At 39.0% G+C, this 19149-nt stretch overlaps 1 protein-coding gene across 1 annotated transcript; it reads right to left on the bottom strand.

The window, feature by feature from the left end:
- Positions 1-17597: 17597 nt before the first annotated feature.
- LOC112200285 (mechanosensitive ion channel protein 6-like) lies at positions 17598-18907 on the bottom strand. The gene is made up of 2 exons (XM_024341315.2): positions 18747-18907; positions 17598-17957 (listed from the first exon to the last, which is right to left on the bottom strand). Exons 1-2 carry the CDS (start codon positions 18902-18904, stop codon positions 17768-17770), a joined length of 348 nt encoding a protein of 115 aa, XP_024197083.1. The 5' UTR covers positions 18905-18907; the 3' UTR covers positions 17598-17767.
- Between the last annotated feature and the right edge of the window lie 242 nt (positions 18908-19149).

Raw genomic sequence — 19149 nt, 5'->3', positions numbered from 1 at the left:
TCTTTCATATCAAATTATTGTTGTAGAGCTGCTTTGACCTCTGAGATTAATTGTTCATTGTCTCCAGTAATTATAATATCGTCAACATAAAGTAAGAGATAAACCTTTGAGAGAGGTGATGTTTTAATGAACAAGGATGGACCAGCATGGGATGATTTGAATCCAATGGATGGCAAGAAAGCAGTAAACCTCTCATTCCATGCCCTTAGTGCTTGCTTTAATCCATAGAGTGATTTCTGTAATTTGCAAACATGTGAAGGAAATTCAGAACTTTCAAAACCACCAGGCTGAGACATATACACTTGTTCATTAAGTTGGCCATGTAAAAATGCATTTTTAACATCCATTTGATGTAACCTCCAACCATGATGAGCAGCCAAATTGAGAAGTAGGCTAACAGTTGTATGTCTAACCACTGGAGAAAAAGTTTCTTCATAGTCGACACCATATTCTTGACTAAACCCCCTTGCAACTAACCTGGCCTTGTGCCTAGATATAGATCCATCAACATTTCTCTTTAGTTTGAAAATCCATTTGCATGATACTAAGTTTCTATGAGGAGGTAAGGGCACAAGAGTCCAAGTTTGTTGTTGTTGCAGTGCATCAAACTCTTCCTGCATGGCTTGCTTCCATTGGGGTACGGTCAGGGCTACTTTATAGCTGATGGGTTCAGTCTGAGATGCATCTGCATAATATGTAGAATCAGAAGACATGATAGACAGAAAACATTTTTTCTTGGAGATGCCTCTTTTCCCCCTTGTGAGCATATGGTGATCATTGTGAAGAGGATTAGTTAGGCCTACTATTGGATGTAAAACATTAGCCTCTGAAACTTGAGATTGAGATCTAGAGGGACTACGCTCTAGCACAACTGATATGCTGCCTGCACCAGGTTGGGTAGTAATAGCTAGTGAACCATCATCTTCATCAAAGTGAACACATGTATTGGAAGTTGGACTAAAGGCAGGAACTTGAGTTGGATTGGCTTATGTATGTGTGGCAGGTGAATGAGACTGTGTATCACTAGTGGAAGTAGCAGTTGAGGCATTGTGATGTTGATGTTGATCTTGGATATGTGACTCAGTTTGTAAATTAAGAATATTAATATTCTGAGTTTGAGGAATAGAGGACTGACCTGGATTGACTGATGTAGGTGTGACAGGTGCAGGCATCTGATACTGTGTGATGGACTGAGTTTGAGTAAAGCAAGGTGTGTGAGGTGTACTTGAATCTGAGTGAGTGATCATGGAAGTAGACTGAAGAGGCCTATGGACTGTAGCATATGGAAAAGTCTCTTCATCAAACAGTACATGTCGAGAGATTATATACTTTCTGGTATGCATATTATAGCAAATGTACCCTTTTTATCCTGATGCAAAACCCAGAAAAATGCATTTGACTGTTTTTGGTTGCAATTTATCTGATCTGGCAGTAAGTAGAGGATAGCATGCACATCCAAATACTCTGAGTATGTCAAGAGAGGGCTGAGATTTATATAATTTCTCAAAGGGAGATTGCATGTGAAGCACTGGTGTTGGCATCCGATTGATGAGGTATGCACTTAGAGCACATGCATGGTACCAAAATTGGTTTGGAAGTGATGCAGTTTGCAATAAAGTGACAACAGTTTCTCTCAAATGTCTATTCTTCCTTTCTGAGATCCCATTTTGTTCAGGGGTATAAGGACATGAGAGCTGATGATTTATTCCTTTTTGATTGAGAAACTTTTTGAAGGCATTGTTAACATACTCACCTCCACCTTCTGATCTGAATGTTTTAATATGCAGAGAGAACTGAGTATCCACAAAGGCACAGAAGGATTGAAAGTAAGAAAACACTTCATTCTTATGCTTCATTGGAAACATCCAAGTATACCTTGTACAATCATCAATAAAGAGTACAAAATACCTATATCCATCAATTGACAAACAAGGAGAAGGCCCCCATACATCTGAATGAACAAGTTCACAAGGAGCTACACTTCTGCTTTGTGACTCTGAAAAAGGTAATTTCTTAAACTTGCCTAAAAGACACCCTTCACACATTGAGGTCCCTGACTCAGTTTTGGAGGGAATATTACACTTATTCAACATTTTATTTACTATATCAGCAGCTGGATGCCCAAACCTTTGATGCCAAATGGACCGTTTGATACACTTTCCCAGAAATGCAGTAGCTGAAGCATTACCAGAAACAATAGTAGTGGTTGAAACATTACCAGGAACAGTAGAAGTTTTGAGTGATGGCAGATCAAAAGGAATGGGATACAACCCTTGCTTACTCGGTCCTTTGTACAGTATCTTGCCCAGCACCTTGTCCTGAATCACATACATGAATTCATCAAACCAGATTGAGCAATTATTGTCTTTACATAATTGATAAATTGACAAAAGATGAGCAGCTAGCTCAGGTATGAGTAACACATTTTGTAACTTTAAAAATTCCAGCATAGCATTACCAATATGAGAAATATTCATTTGTTTACCATTACCAACTTGAACAGTGTCAGCATGTGGGTATGGAGCAATGTTGTTGAGCAGTTGGACTTTATTGGTCATGTGGTTAGTAGCACCTGTATCAGCCAACCAGTACTGAGGTGCTTGAGTAGCTGCTGCCATCATTGCATTCATTGCATTACCAGCCAACATGCCATTGCCTCCATTAGTTTGAAACTGAGCTGGTTGAGCCTGTTGCTGTTGTTGATTGGGAAAAGCAGCTGCTTGTTGATTTGGAAATCCAATGATGTGATAACACCTCTCAGTTGTGTGATTGAATCTGCCACACACTTGCAGCCACCATTGACATTTTGTTGCTGGTTTATTAGAGTTGGCAAAATATTTGATAGTGACCTGCAAGTTCTAGCTCCATGCCCATTTCTGCCACCTAGTTGACATGAAATTCCACCAGCATTGTTTATGTAGTTGTTGAATCCCAGATTGAGGGGTGGTCCAGCATTATTTCCAGCATTGGGGTTGAAACCATTGATGAGACCAATGTTTCCTGCATTCCCCCTTGGTCCAAAGTTGTTTCTGCCAGTATTAAACCTTGGTAAGCCTTTGCCAGCATAAAAGCCTCCCATGTTGATGTTTGGATCAAAAGTATTAAAGGGATTGAACGAGTTGAAGCCATATGGCATAGCTGGAATTGGAATGTATGGTGTCTGAGATGAGACAGGTGTAAAACCAGCAGGAATAGCAGGAGATGGTGTACTGGAGGATGCAGCTGGAGTAACAGAAAAGCTAGTGCTAGCAGAAGAGCTAGCTTGAGATTGTTTTGATGCAGACGAGTTGACAGTAGCCATCATTGCAGAGAGAGGAGTTGATAAAATAGCAGATGATTCATTTTCTATGTCAATTTTCGCAGCTTTGAGTAAAGTCTTTAATTCTCCCACAGAACAGCTAACAAACTGAGCTCTTATGATTGTTTTGATTGCAGCATACTCAGATGGAAGCCCCCTCAATACAGTAACAACTATATCTTCATCATCTAGAAACACACCAACTGTTTCCAAAGCATCTCTAGCTGCCTTAATCTTGTCAAGGTAAGTCTCAATACTATCATGTCCTTTCTTTAGATTCTGTAGATTAGACTTGAGTTGTAAGATATTCTGCCTATTTGGAGCTGCAAACTTATTCTTGAGGTTTGTCCACATTTCTTGAGCAGAGCGACTACCAACAGCACAGGACATGGCAATAGGACTCAAGGTTTGACCAATCATATTTACAATGCTTTGATCCTGAGTTTTCCAAGCTACATATTCACTTGATACAGATCTATTAGAGCCATTAGAGGATGTGACATACTGAGCAGGACAAGGTGTAGTACCATCAACAAATCCATACAGATTCTGACCTTTCAAGAATGATTCAAGTCTAAACAACCAGGTAGGGTAATTAGACTCATCAAGAAGAATATTTGGTAGGTAAACTGTGGTCTGAGTAATAGTAGTGGAAGCCATGAGTAGATCTAGAGAGTATGAGTAAATTTGCAGGAAAATTCACAATAAATTCTGAGTTGAGTTGAAAATTCTTCAAGAAACTGAATCTTGTAGTACTATCAAAGTAATCTGAGGCAAGAATGAAGAATGAGACTAACAGTAACTAAGCTTGAGCTAATTCTTCAATTTTCCAAAAAAAAAACTAGGGTTTCTGAGTATGAATCAACAACTTTTTCCTCTACAATTGCTCTATATGTAAATCCAAGTCTTCGATGATGATATTAACAACAAATCTCAACGAATTTGTAATGCTAGATCTGAAAAATTTGATGAACAACTTTACTTATCTTGTATGATTTGCAGAGATGAAGTAGAAATCAACACTGGAAAAGCTTCAAGAACGAAGAACTGAGCTGCTAGAGAGGATGACTGAGCTTTGTGCATGAGATCACCGATCGACCTGAGCTCTTGATACCATGAAAGCAAGCATGAAGAAAATGAAGAGTAGAGAGAACAAACAGATTTCTGTTATTGATTTTTGGACGTAATGAATTTATTACAGCTGTGTAGATATTTATAGTAAGAGATATAGCTAATCTAACGTACAGAAATATGACACTTGTCACTTATTTGGAAAATAGCTAACAACCATTCTAACTAATTGTTCTTACTGCCTAAGCTACTTTATTTACACTAACAAAATGGAGTGTAGATTAAGACTGAATGGCGTTCGACAATTCGATAAGGTAATTTTTCATAGATTTGATTTAATGAATATCTTGGAGGATTTGTATGATGAAATTGATCGATCGAAGATAGATTGATTCATAGACCCTAATTTTGAAGTTATACTTGAACCGTTTCATATAGTATTTCACACATGTTCAATCGAAAATTGTGACAAGATCAATTCCTGAAGTTGTGAGGTTTATCCTTTATGAGGTGAGCCCTAAAGAAATGAGGAAAGCCAACAGCAAACGTAAATCAATAGATTTTTGGGTGAGTTAGAATGTTGGATCATGCAGATTTCTATTCTACAGTCACAGTTAAGTTAGAAACACCAATAACAATATTTTTAGTTTGTTTGTTCACTACATACACAACATGTGTTCTCTTCAGGAGCCAGCTAATGAGAGCCCTAAAAATATATTAAAGGATGAATACCCAAGTATGTCATCGGAAGGCGCTGCTGGTGATTTTGAAGAAGAGGAGGAGTCGTACGTGCAGATGTTTCTTTGCGTGGCCTGGAGTAACCTGATGAACGACACTGCAGAGGAGGTGCTGTTGTGAAGTGGTAAACTATTCCTCTGTTGTAGGAGAATTGTAATTGTGTATTTTCATTGATAATAGGAGCCCTTTAAATAGGGAGTTACAAGGTACACAAAAGGTAAGAATCCGAATACAATTGAATACCTAGAACCTTTTCCTATTACAACTCTAAACCCTAGTTTGTAGAGGCACACATTATGTCGACATCTTTCAACACTCCCCCTTGTGCCACTCAAACTTGGTGATGACGCTTGGATCGTTGCCTCACTAAAAACCTTGCCAGGTAACAAAAACCTTGTGGGACAAAAATAACCCTGGTCGAAGGACAAAAAGAGCACAACATATCCTTCACTCTTCGAGATCGAACATGTAGACATCATATCTCCCCCTGATTGCTACAATCATGGGAGTTCGGATAACTTTCTTAATTCGATGCTTCTCACATGTTTCTCGAAGGTGGATTTAGGTAACGACTTAGTAAATAAGTCCGCTACATTATCCTCTGATCAGATTCGATTCACTTCAATCTTTAGAAGTGCTTGTTGTTGCTGGTTGTAAAAGAACTTAGGCGATATATGCTTGGTGTTGTCGCCCTTGATGAAACCTAATTTCCTTTGCTCAATACAAGCTGTATTATCTTCATAAATGCATGTAGGTTCATCTGTGGTAGACTTCAAACCACAAGTTCCTCGAACATGTCTAACTACATACCTTAGCCATATACATTCTCGCACGGCTTCATGTAGAGTGATAATCTCTGCATGATTTGAGGAAGTAGCAACAAGGGTCTACTTTGTAGACCTCCAAGATATCGCCCTGCTTCCCATGGTAAAGACATAACCCGTTTGGGAGCGACCTTTGTGAGGGTCATAGAGATACCCTACATCAGCAAACATCACCATCGTTTTGGTGTAAGGGAGGAGAATGACGTCAGCCACCCATGGCGGTGGCAGCTTTACCGGTCATGGCCTCTTGGACGGCGCCACTTGGGCTAATGAGATCCTTTCTCATTCTTCCGTCATTCTTTTCTCTCTGTAGGAATAGAACAAGCCCATATCTATCGTACATTTTAAGTAACAAAAGATTGTCTTTATATTAGTCCAATGACGTTGCGTTGGCCCGGGGCTATATCTAGCCAACAAATTCATAACAATTGAGGTGTCCGGTCTTGTACTGTGACAAGTACAATAATGCGCCTATTGTACTCAGGTAAGCACTTTTGCTATTAACATGTTTTCGTCATCATCCCTGGGACGAAACGGATCCTACTTAGGGTCAAGACTATGGACGACCATGGGAGTGCATCTTTGACTTTATCAAAATGCAAGACATTTGTTGACACGGTATACAAGTTCTAAATCTAGAAAAAATCGTGTTTTCCCAAGGTCCTTCATCTCAAACTCGGATTTCAGGTGTTCAGCGGTTTTCCTTAACTCTCAAGGGTTACAATCATGTTTATCAACATAAACCGTGACAACTGCAAATCCGGAACTTGTCATGAAAACGCAGGGGCATAGTTCATCATATCCCTTCCCAATCAAGTAGTCACTTTAGTGAGCGTTTCACCCTCATTGCAAACGCGCTCCGTGGTCTAGAACCACTTGACTTGGGTAAATGAAGTTCACAGGAACCTTCATTATATCCCGTATCTAGATCCCCATAGAGATACGTAGTAACCACATTCGTAAGCTGCATGTTCAGTTATTTGGAAACTACCAAACTGACAAGGTAGTGGAGTGCAATGACAACCATTACGAGAGAATATATCTTCTCGTAGTCGATTCCAGGGCGTTTTTGTGAGAAGCCTTGCGCCATAAGGCGAGATTATCATCTCTTTTTCTCATCTCGCTATCTAACGAAGACCTATTAATGTCAACAGGTTTTATGTTAGGAGGTGTTGGCATCTCAGGCCCGAAATCCTTCCTCTTCATTAGTGAATCCAATTCAACCTGGATCGCATTTTTCCATTTAGGCCAAGTTTCTCTATGTTGGCATTCCTTCGAATGCCAACGGAGTAAGGTTCGATGTCATTGGTCTCAATAATTCCACGTCCTCATGTACACTAGTGTAATTGGTAGAGATCTCTATATTCTCAAGAATTGGTTCTAACATTGAGGCGTCCCCCAATGATGTCCCTTGGACATAACCACCATCCAGAATATTCTCATGAGACGGATTTTGAGTATTAATGATCAATGGATCAAGTTGTGCCAAACTCGCTCTTTTCCTAGGGTGAGAATCCATCGAACCTATGAGTCTCCTACGCTCTCTAGCGGAACCCATGGCCTATGATGCCATTACGCCACCTTGTGGCGTCACCATACCACCATCTATGGTGGTGGAGCCGTTCCCATCTTCTCTGGGTGGCACCATGTCCTCTTATGGGGACATCAATCCTTGTAGGCATGTTTGCAGCAGATATATGTGATCTCGTCACTTTTAGGGGATCAAGATGAGACATAGTGGGGACAAACCACGACAATTCCTGTTGTTCCTTAAGAACATTGACGTTCTAATCTCCCCCTAACGACGGGAAGGCTGTCTCATCAAAGTGACAATTCGCAAATCTAGCGAAAGAGATCGTCTATCAAGGGTTCTACATAGCGGACTTATGGTTGGAGACTTATGTCCAACACAAATATATATATTTGTTGCAATGACTCATGTTGATGCGCTGTGGCGGCGCAATTGGCACATAAACTGCACACTCAAATATGCATAAGTACGAGATATCAGACTCGAACCCAGTCACTAGCTGTAACGCAAATAAAATTTGAGTAGCTGCTAGGAGTCGTAGACGAATTAGCATAGCTGCATGTGATATGGCCTAACCCAAGCAGAAATATTGGTGCGCATTACCAATGTCCGGACTACCATTGTAGTCATTTAACGGTGGCTTTTCCGTGAGACCAATTGAGTGTGTACATGGGAATATGATACTTGATATCAATACCTAATGATATGCAATAGTTATCGAAAATTTTCGATGTAAACTCCCTAGCCATATGATTTGACTGAACGAGATGATCCGGGTAGTGAGCCCGTAGCCATATGATTTGGACTAGGAGTTCATCTTAAGCAGCATTACGAGTGAACGATAGTGCGACACGTGACCAGCGTGTCCGCATATCAACCAACAACATAAAACATCTAAGCAGTCCGCAAGTTGGTTGAGTCGATCCACATAATCCATTTTAGATTCTCTGAGAACATATGTGTCATTTGCATAGGATGGTCTCAATCCTTAAAGAGCAGGCTTTGGAAAATGAGTGATGGGCCTTAGAAGAAACCAATAAGGATTTTGGTTGGGCCATGAAATCACAATTGACTTGAGAAGTGGAGAGAGGTGGCACATGGCCATTCTTGGCGTCAATGCCAAGCTCTTGCCGTAGGGGGTGATGGCATGACTCTTCTCTTTGAATCAACTTTTGATTCACACTTCTTTTCACTCGAAAGAATGGATGTCCGTGTGAAGTCTTTAATAGACGGATCATCGTATCATGACCTGGATGTCCCAATTGGTCATGCCAAAGCCTATATGTGTCGATGTCCCAAAAATCATCTCTTATGACGTTATTGGACTCAATTACTCGAATAATGGTTGTATACAACCCACTAGAGCGACACATAAGTTTCTCTAATACTCGTTTATGTCCGTAGTCATTAGAGGTGATGCAAAGGAACTCTTGTCCATTCTCACAGTGTGTTTCCACATGAAAACCATTGCTCTTATATCTTTCAAATAAAGTTCGAATTAAGGTATGTCCAAGACATTAAGGAATCGACACTTTATTAATAGCCAATGGTTGCATCAAAGTTTCTTGATCAAATCTAATCCAAATAAAATGAAATGTAGACAAATTGTAGTCACTCAATCCTTTTGCTAATTCCAATCAAATATGACCAGGGAAGTAGAGAGAGATGTCGGTGGAGCGAGGCTCTCTTAAGTACCACTAATCTCAATTACCTTCCTAAACATCATATTCCAGTGATAAAGAGTTAAAACCAAATGTCATTTATTCATTAAGGCACAATTGCCATTACATAATTCTTGGAAAATGAAAGACTATTTAATCAAAATCTGCAGCATCAACATTGTTGTTTTCCTCGCTAGATTTGAAGTCCGTAATGATGAGATTGACGTCATTGTCATCTCCATCATCTCCTTCGGCTGCGAGATGAGCCTCATGCTCTCTCATATCTTTTATACACCTTGTATTATGCAGCTTTTGTTTTTCCACTCGCATTTTAGTGCTTAAACCAATGCTCTGAAGATCCACATCTATAGCATTACCTCACCCATTAATTGATGAGATGCACCTTGTGCATTTGGACATCCTCCATGGATCCCACGTTGGCCAATGTTGTCACGTGTCTACGTATCTCGAGGTTTTCCTTCCTTTGTAGGGCGGTTTGTATGGACCCACAAGTCCATTTTGTTATCCCTTAACTTCTAGGGTTCCGCTCCTTGCGCCCTTCTTTCGGTGCGCTGTTATAATTCACCTCGTGAACGCTCTTAGTTCCAACGGGCCTTTGAATTATGGTTTTTCACGAGTATGTTGTCAACTTACTCAGTAAATGACATAAGTTGATGAAACCTCGTAATCCATCTAGCATTGCACACAAGCCTATATTGCTTTGCAACCAATAGTGCTGAGACGGGGAAGGTTGAGAGGATTTCTCAATTAATTCATATTCTGTGAGCTTTACTTCACAGAATCTCATTAGTAGTGAGGTGATTCTTGACATTATTCACCCATCGGTGATAACAAATGTCATTTGAATCTGGTTTAGTGAAGTCGGGTTTTTGCACGTTTGCATTCGACATTCAAAGGTGAAGGAGAATAGATTAGTTTCGGAGTAAAAACTTCCACGACAACTAATGTAAGATTTCCGAGCCTTAATGCTACCAAGAAATAGATTTCCAAGAATATTTTGGATTAGACCAAACAATGATGTTTTAATATGGTCACAATTTGGTGCTTACAGACGCACTTAGTCCAAGCATTATGAACACTCTTAGTTCATACGAACGCTCTTAGTTCGTTTATTATAAACACTTTAGTTCATTGATTACGAACGCTCTTAGTTCGTTAAGAGTGAATTCCCACAATTCCGCTTATCAATTAATCGAACCTATATTCGTATATTTCAAAACCTGCAGCAAATAATGGAATTTAAAAGACAAAAAATGCAGGAACTTTAATCGTAAAAACTTATTTGGTAATTTGAAGCTTTGCTTCACGATTCTCTATGCACGCGCGTGTTGATGCAGGCGTGTAGCTAAATTAGGATTGTCGGAATCTGATTAGAAATTGGCAGTTGGTGGGCTGCCCTTCTCCCTTCCCCGTTTTTTTTTTCTTTTTTTTTCTTCTCAGCCCAGGCCTGCTTCCCCTTTCCTTTTTTTTTTTCTCTTTCGGCCCAGGCCTACTTTTTTTCCCTTTCTTCTTTTCTTCCTTCTGGTTTTCTGGAGGCAGCACCAGCTGTGGGTCGAGGCTAGAGGGCGCTAGGCCGAAGTAGCGACAGGATGGTGATCGATCGGGCTAGGCCAGGAGAGGCTGGGCTGCAAGGAGGCTAGGCCGAGTGCGGCTGGGCAACAGGGAGGCGAGGCCGAGTGCGGCTGGAGTGGACTGGGTTGTGGCTGCGTTGGTTGGGGAAGGCAGAAGCTAGCGGGGGCTAGCAGGGTTTGCGCAGAGGTTGTGGGGGCAGCAGGCATGGGGCTGCAGGTGGGCTGGTGGGCAGGGAGGCTGCGGGGACTTGCGGCAAAAGCAGTAGGGGCTGCGGTAGTGGACTGCAGGAGGCGTGGCAGGAGGCTAGGGCGGCAAAGGCTTCAGTAGGCTTGCAGAGGAGGCTGCAGGCTTTGCGGCAGTGAGGCTGCTTAGGGTTTTTTTTTCTTTTTTTTTCAGCTAGGGTTAGAACTCGTGCTGATAACGTGTTGTAGGAGAATTGTAATTGTGTATTTTCATTGATAATAGGAGCCCTTTAAATAGGGAGTTACAAGGTACACAAAAGGTAAGAATCCGAATACAATTGAATACCTAGAACTTTTTCCTATTACAACTCTAAACCCTAGTTTGTAGAGGCACACATTATGTCGACATCCTTCAACATCCTCTTAATTCTCTGCTTATTATTTCACGTTGATTTTGAAGTTACTCTCGTTTAATTATATAACCTTCTTTAACAGAATGGAAAAAATTCAAGGCTGCGAAAAAGAAGGCCAGAACTACACCTTGCAAACCAGAGGTACCAACATCCAACTTGGATGTTGAAGCTGTAGAGACAGAAAACTCCTTGATGGGACTAGCTGACTATGAAATGAATGCTGAAGGCTTGTAATGATAGTGCATTTTACTAGGTTAGTGCTGCAATAAATTAAATTTTAAGAACAATTAAGTTCAATACAATTGGGACGCTGCATATTTCTTACAAGATTCTATAAGCAATTTCATTCTCATTGGAAAAACAACTCTCTCTCTCTCTCTCTCTCTCGTTTTTTTTGAGAGAGAATAACCAGAAATGACTCTCTACCTTTTATTTTCATGATCTGCTCGAATTGCTATTTCATTATGTATAATGACTTTGGAGGATCTTAAAAATATAAGTTATATTTGGGTCTTTTTAGTGAGGGATTCATTTTTTGATCACGAATACTTGTGAGATCTGCTTTTTCGTTACATATTGACATCTCAACCATTTAGTTTTTAGATTTTTTTATAAATTACTTATATTTGGGTCACTTGCGTATATCTATTTTTTTCATTTAGTTTTGAATGACAAACTCTCAGCTCTTTATAAATAAAATAGATAAATGCTGATAATAACTAATCGTTTATATATACTGATACTACTAGTAGTACTATCAACATTTTATACATTACAACTAAACCAAATAATAGGTATGACTTGAACAAAGGAGGGATGAGCGAGGGCTCTTCTTGAAACCTTAGAGCCACCACAAGCTTCTATCAATCATGGAAGCCTTCTTTGCTTCCTCTCAACGATCGCCTTGTTAGTCAAACATACTAGAGTATACTATAACTCGGGCTAGAGGATTTAAGCCTTTTTCTTACAAATCGATCAGGTTTGACCCCTAAACTTGTTGGTGGTTGTTAGACCTAACTCGTTGTAGGTGAGTGACCAATGTTTTTCTTCTCTTTGTGGGATCTTGTTCCTTTATGGGATCCAAGATCTGGCCGAATTTCTTAATAGGCTTATAAGGCTAGGCTCTGTTGTTGTGTTTGGATATGGGATGGGTATTCTTGTTATGCTTGGCCTTGGAGGTTGGTGATGTGAAGCTGGTTCTTGCTGTTGTAGAGTGCGGTGGTGCAACCGTTACCTAGTTTGAATCTTGGCGAAGGAGTTGGGCGGAGAGAAGTAGCGGCTGCAAAACAGTCTAGATGCCTATGGTGACCTTTGGATTCCATGGCTCTGGGTGCCCATAGTACTTGGGATTGATAGACCAAGTTAATGAGTGTAGAGGTCAGTTGGCTGCATGTTAGGATTGCGGTTCAAAACTAATTCCTTGTTGATTGGCATTGGAAAACTTGTTCAAGTGTATTTAGGGTTCTTGGAGATTTTTCTTAGAAATGAAGATTTAGAATTGAAGATCTTATTGAGAGTCTGACTAATTATGAGCCTATAAGTAGGTATTTGAGAATATTGTTTTGGTATGTGCTTTTAGAGATTGAAAGACATCTTTAGAGAAGATGTGATGGTTTAGAGATTGGAAGACATCTTTAGAGAAGATGTGAGGGTTTAGAGATTCTTGCATTGTGGGTTGGAAGAGACTCATTTTGTGAGGTGCTGTTGTGGGTTGAAAGAGACTCGATCATTTTGGAAGGCGTCGTTGAGACATAGTTTATAGAGAACGGTGTTTGGATCGTTCAAAGATTTAAGAGAGAACTTTGGGAGTTGCAAGCTTTGAGAGATCGGGTGTAATTGAGAATTCTCTATTGAGAATTTGGGTTGTGAGGAGAGAAATTAATTTAGAATGGGAAGAGTAAAATGTTCTTCAAGTTGTAATCTTCTTCTTCTCTAGTGGATTAGCCATCATCATTATCAGGGGACATAGGTCAATTGTTTGACTGAACCTCGTCAACAACTTCTTGTTGTGTTGACAATTGTCTTCATTCAGTTTGGACCTTGGGCTTGGAAACTTGGAAGGTGACCTGTATTTTTCTAAACAGTGCAGCTAATTATGGCCCCATTCTTTCTTCTCAAGTTTTTGGATATTGAACCCAAGTGGAAATGATAAGGGTTGGGGCTTCCTTGTTATCCGGAGGCCTTGTGTATTGGCTAGCATATTCAATAAGGAGACTGATGTTGTCTTGCCATCGATTATTTTGGGACTTTTTGTAGTGGGAGATAATCAAGTTCTCCATTAGATCTTATATTAATTTTCATTCCTTGCAAATTGGTGAACAAAATTCTCCATTACTTCAATAAGTCTTATTTGGACTACTGTATTGTGAGCACCACAATTATGTGCATTGATGAGCACAGCAGTTCGTTTTTCTGGGATGAGGATATACTTTAGTTTGTAGTTGCGCCTATTTTCTATTTTCAAGAAGTGAGCTTCAATTATGTAAGCGAATAACCATTTCAATAACTGTTAGTTTGTTCTGCATTAGGATTTCATGTTAACCATCTGCGGTTAATTTTAGCTCCTGCTAATGTTCATGATATCCATTTTAACAATTATAATCATTGTCTATGATTTAATATAATTAAAGTTCTTCTGTTAAAAAAGAAAAAAAAAGTAAATGAATAATGACTGTAAATCTCACTTTTTTGTGATGAAACTGAAGAAACGAAGAGTATATATTCACACAGAATAGTAAATTATAGAGAGGGGGAGCACCAACAAAATGAAACTTAAGTATGCACATTTGGTTTTGGTTACCAAAACTATAAATGATAGGTGCAACCAAATCCCACCAAACCAAATTAACCCAAGGAAGTAGTTTCAAAATCTGCTAATGCATTCGCGGCTGAATTCCCTTAGGGAAATATATGATCAATAAAAGTAGATTGAAATTGTATTTGAGAAATACGATGCAAGAAAGTACGTATCTCCTTCCACACGAAGATGTGAAAGCACAAGGTGAGGAGGAAAACTAAGAACAAGTGTAGAGTCCACCTTTCACTATACGGGAACTTCTAGTCTCGAATACATAAATAATTATCTTGTATTAACGCGAGGCTCAAGAGTGAAGGATCTAACGACTAACCAAATCTAAGCAAAAGGAACTTCCTAATAATCAAATCAGAGCATTCAAGCAAAGAATGCTATAATTATAACACAACAACACTACTAGAATTATGGCCCCAGACATCGGCCAAAAACCGATGAGAAACAAAAACCCAACCGATGTCTTTGTGGGTGATGAGAAAGATCCGGAAAATGCAGTCATCGGTTTTTACCGATGTCTAGTATTCGTGTAGACATCGGTTCCTAATTATAAATCGATGTAAATAGGTTTAAATGATAACAAACTTACATGTTTTACTATTGTTAAACCCACATTTTATTGTATTTGATACTTAAAGAAATATAGATTACACAACACAAGTTTACATTTTAACATCGTTATTGATTTAAGAACCGATGACTGATACTGTTACAGACATCGGTTCCCATTTTGGAACTGATGTCTGGTACTCAGTAACATATCGTTTTCGACAAAAAATCGATGTCTGTATATTTCAGTAACATCGATTTCCATTTTGGAACTGATGTCTGGTACTCAGTAACATATCGTTTTCGACAAAAAATCGATGTCTGTATATTTCAGTAACATCGATTTTCATTTTGGAATTGATGTATCTGTATTACTAGTCATCAGTTTTTATGGTTAAAACTGATTTCAACTTTATATCTAGACATCATACTAGAAAGTACGTCCGCGCGATGCTACGGGTTTAGGCGATAAGAGTAGTAGTCACAATCTTATAATGTTTGCCAAATATGCTATCGTTTTACATATCATAAAAGCTGGTTCACAAACTTTTTCACTAACTCTTACAAACTCTCTCTAATTCTTCCATTATCAAATCTATACATTCCTCCATTTCTGCCTTACAGATCACCAGCCTCTTCCACATTGTAAGTTGAATTAGATGCAAGAGAATACTTCTGTGTGGCTGAAAATTCCAGCATGACCAACCTACACAACTGCAAAATTCAAAAATCAATGATCAATGATCAATTCATGACAAAACAAACATAACAAAAATCAATCACTGTATATCACTAAAAATACAATATTGCAATTACAAAAACACCTCCAATTTCTGAACTAAATGACCACTAATAAATTTCCAAAAACACCTCCAATTTATGAAGCAAACACCTGATTTACAAAGCCAATTACTAATTGCATAGTCCTCCAATTTACTGTAAAGTTTGTAGGCTAATTCTAATTTAACAAAAACAACGAAAACCAACCATAAACTCAGAAAATACTTGATCACCCTCCAAACCATTTGACCACAAACTTGAAAATGCACAACAAAAGAAAACAAAAGTGTAAGACCTACTCAAGCAGCTTCGTGGCTTACCACTTGGTTGTTCACTTGTTCTTCAAGGATAGAAGTTACCTCTCAAATGAATACACGTATAACCAATTCAAGCAACATATACTTAACTGTAGATGATTAAGAAGACAACAAACATTGGGAGGGCAAGCAATGAACAAAACCCTCAATAGGCAATGAAAAGAAAAAAATAACTGAGAAAATTATATTCTTGTATGTACTAAGGCTACCCTAGGAACACTTTTTCACTTTTCAGGATGTGTATTGCATATTTCATTCTACTCATTAAAACATATAAAGAGCTGAAATATTAAACCAACCTTCATTGAGACACAGTGCTGCTGCTGCACTCGGAAAATAGCACTTGATGACAGGATGCAGAAATTAGTACTTTTGGTATTGCCCTGTGTGGCCAAACATGACCACTGCCAAACCAAGAATTTGTATTTATGACATGAGAACAATTTGCAGCATTGGAGATCTGAGTTTCAGGTCCCTAACCACGGCCCTAAATGATAATTGATCTTTTGCACATTCGAGTAGCTGGTTTGCAAACATTCTCTCCAAGGTATACTTCCTGTTCCATGAAACAAATTAAATGAATTAAGCTTATATCCACCACATGAATATTTGAACAAACTGCAATACTATATAGAAAAAAAGACAAAAGCATGATTATGAACCCTATAGTAGACATACCTGGTTGTCGACACCATCAATGTTAGCTAACCTAGCTTGCTTTGGTACATGGTCTTGTTAAAGAAACCTTTTTTATTGCTTGATCGCCACAACAGAAACTATTGATGTATGTGTGCACTCACCTCCCACTTGTGCCTACATAAACATAGGTCATCTTAGTTGCAAGCATGAAAATTTCAAATCTATTTGTTTGAATTGTGAATATGTAGCATACAAACCCAAACTCAGAACCAACAACAAACTGAATCAAATGAAGTGAAGTTTCAAACAAAAAACAAAAAACCCAGAAATGGAAGACTGGAAGTATCGAATGAAGTCACTGAACCAGAAATCGAATGAAGTCACTGTATCCTTGCCCCTCCTAGTTTGTGATGCTTTAACCTCTAAAACCGACTTTTCTCATGTTCCTTTCTTTCCCGTATATGGATAAGTGTGTGTTTCCTTGGACATACCCATCTACAAAAGACCCGTGTATGGATTGTATGCTTGGACAGGCATACCTGCTCCATAGGGGTGCACAGGTGCTCCATGAGGATTCCCAAAAGGATTCAAAGATTGTGGTTGTTGTTGGCCCATCATCATCATTTGCTGTTGTTGATACATGAAGGCCTGTTGCTGCTGGTTGGCCATTGCGGCCATCTGTACAGAGGGTGGTGCGGCCACTGTGTTGGATGCACAAAAGGGATCATGAATTGGTTGTTGCATCATGCCACCATTCATGGGAGCCTGCTCCCATGGGTTGTAGCTTACATTTTGATTGTTTCTTCTAATTGCATCATCATATAGGCTGTCTAGTGTAAGCAAGTCCAACCCTCCCGCCTTCACTCAATAGATAAAAGATGTTAATAGTGTTCTTGGTCGATAGAGAGATAAAAAGAAACAAAGAAAGGAAAAAAAAAACAGAAGCAAAATCATGTGTAATATAAAGGAAACCGACTATTAATTGCAATAAAAAGTAAACATTAGGATACAGGGGAACTTAGTAAGGGAAGTATACCAGTTTGCTAGCAGCTATAGCACTCTCATTTGAGCTTGGGGCTGTAACAAGTGCCAATTCCCAACCTGTTCCATTTGCTTGAGGTTGAGCCGCAGGTTGATCAACTGCAAGAACCACAAAAGGAGCACATTAAAAATCTAATGACCAATATACAAATAAAAGGACAATCATCCATTAGTCAGTGTTTTGAACAGATGGGGCTTTTAAAATTCTGAGTTCATGAGTTCTTATTTACAGTAATATAAGAAATTGTTGCCTATGATTACATGCTGTTAGGTTTCTTAGTTTTTGGTTGATGAACTCAATTCCTTTTTCCTTGCCTACATCTAACATAACCAAACCTTAAAACCTAACAATTCTGTCCAGTAGACAACTTGCCAGTTGATGCTTACCACCCAATTTTTCAAGGAAGTTTTGCTGATTCTCTTGCTGTCAGAGGCCCCTTCAAAGAGACTCATGGTCTTTAAAGCCTCGTCTTCTTGCATGAAACGCAACAAATCCTCCAGGTAGATGTGCCTGCCAGAGAATGAATAGAATGAATATGGTTAAAAGATGGAAATTCATTAACATATAGCTAAAAGAAAAATGCATGTAATCAAATGAAAAATTAGATATTTTGTGATTCGACTTCTATAGGTTGCAGAAAACATATCGCTATATTCTATTTTGTCATTCTTGGTTGACTGGTAGTATCCTGTTTTCATTTTTATTTTCTCTGTTTATTTCCTTGTGGATTAGGAAGGAGCATCTCCTCCTTTCTCATTCTCAATGAAAAAATGTCACCCAAAACTCCCATCCAAACTTGGCATCCTTCCGCAATACCCATGTCAGCTGAAGTTGTCAACCAAGAAACTTGTTCACATGAAAGGTGAACGAATAACATCAACATTATATTATCCATAAAGGTTCTAGAGAAAATTGGCATGGAACAAAAACTGTGAAACAATTTGAACTTTAGACTTGCACAAATGTACACTTACTGGCAATTCTAAGTTTTAAAGTATGTTCATGGTAACAACAGATGATGCATAACAGTGTAACACAAAAAATCCAAGTGCAAGTATGTAAGGGTGTTAAAAGATCAGATACAAATCAAATTTCAATATAACATTACATCAACATGTTTTAATTTTCTGTGCTCATAAATATTGACATTGAAACCTGAAAGTACAATTTTTGAAGCTGTAGGTATTTTCAACTTTTGATCAATGAAAGAAACAGATATGAACAACATAACACAGTCAAGCCAAGTTAAGAATGCAGATAGATGCACAAAAAACCAAAAGGGAATAAATGGAAACATACTTGGAGCCAGGCCTAGCCACATTGCGAAATATATTTTTCGCGGCAGCCTTTGCCTCAACTTCACTTTTGATCTTAGTATCACCCTCACCCTCATCCTTGGTTGAATCCAGAATCTGCTCATCTAGTGTGGTAAGATGCCCATATTTTACTATATTCATTAGCCTCTTGACCTCTTCATATTCCAAGCAGACACATTCTTTGGATTGAGCCTATGCAAGTGATCAATTGTGATCCCAACCTCCCCTGACTTCTTGGAAAGTGGCTTTGAAAACATGCCACTCTTCCCCACAAGCCCTCCACTTGCAGCAATCAACCGCACACTTCTACCAGAGCCGCCATTCCCAACCGCCTTCCCAGTTGTCCCAGAAGGAAATGCACTTGCCCTGAGGTCAGGAGGCATATT

This window comes from Rosa chinensis, chromosome 4 (genome assembly GCF_002994745.2).
Source record: "Rosa chinensis cultivar Old Blush chromosome 4, RchiOBHm-V2, whole genome shotgun sequence".
Taxonomy (NCBI): Eukaryota; Viridiplantae; Streptophyta; class Magnoliopsida; order Rosales; family Rosaceae; genus Rosa; species Rosa chinensis.
The sequence above is the reverse complement of the archived record's forward strand: the minus strand, read 5'-3'. Positions and strand labels throughout refer to the sequence as shown.

What these genes read in the sequence shown, in the direction of transcription:
- LOC112200285 (XM_024341315.2), bottom strand. Translation starts at nt 18,904, where the DNA reads ATGAATATAGTAAAATATGGGCATCTTACCACACTAGATGAGCAGATT. An exon ending in GTGGCTAGGCCTGGCTCCAA is followed by an intron (nt 17,958 to 18,746) that starts GTATGTTTCCAT and finishes ATTCTCTGGCAG; the next exon opens with GCACATCTACCTGGAGGATT.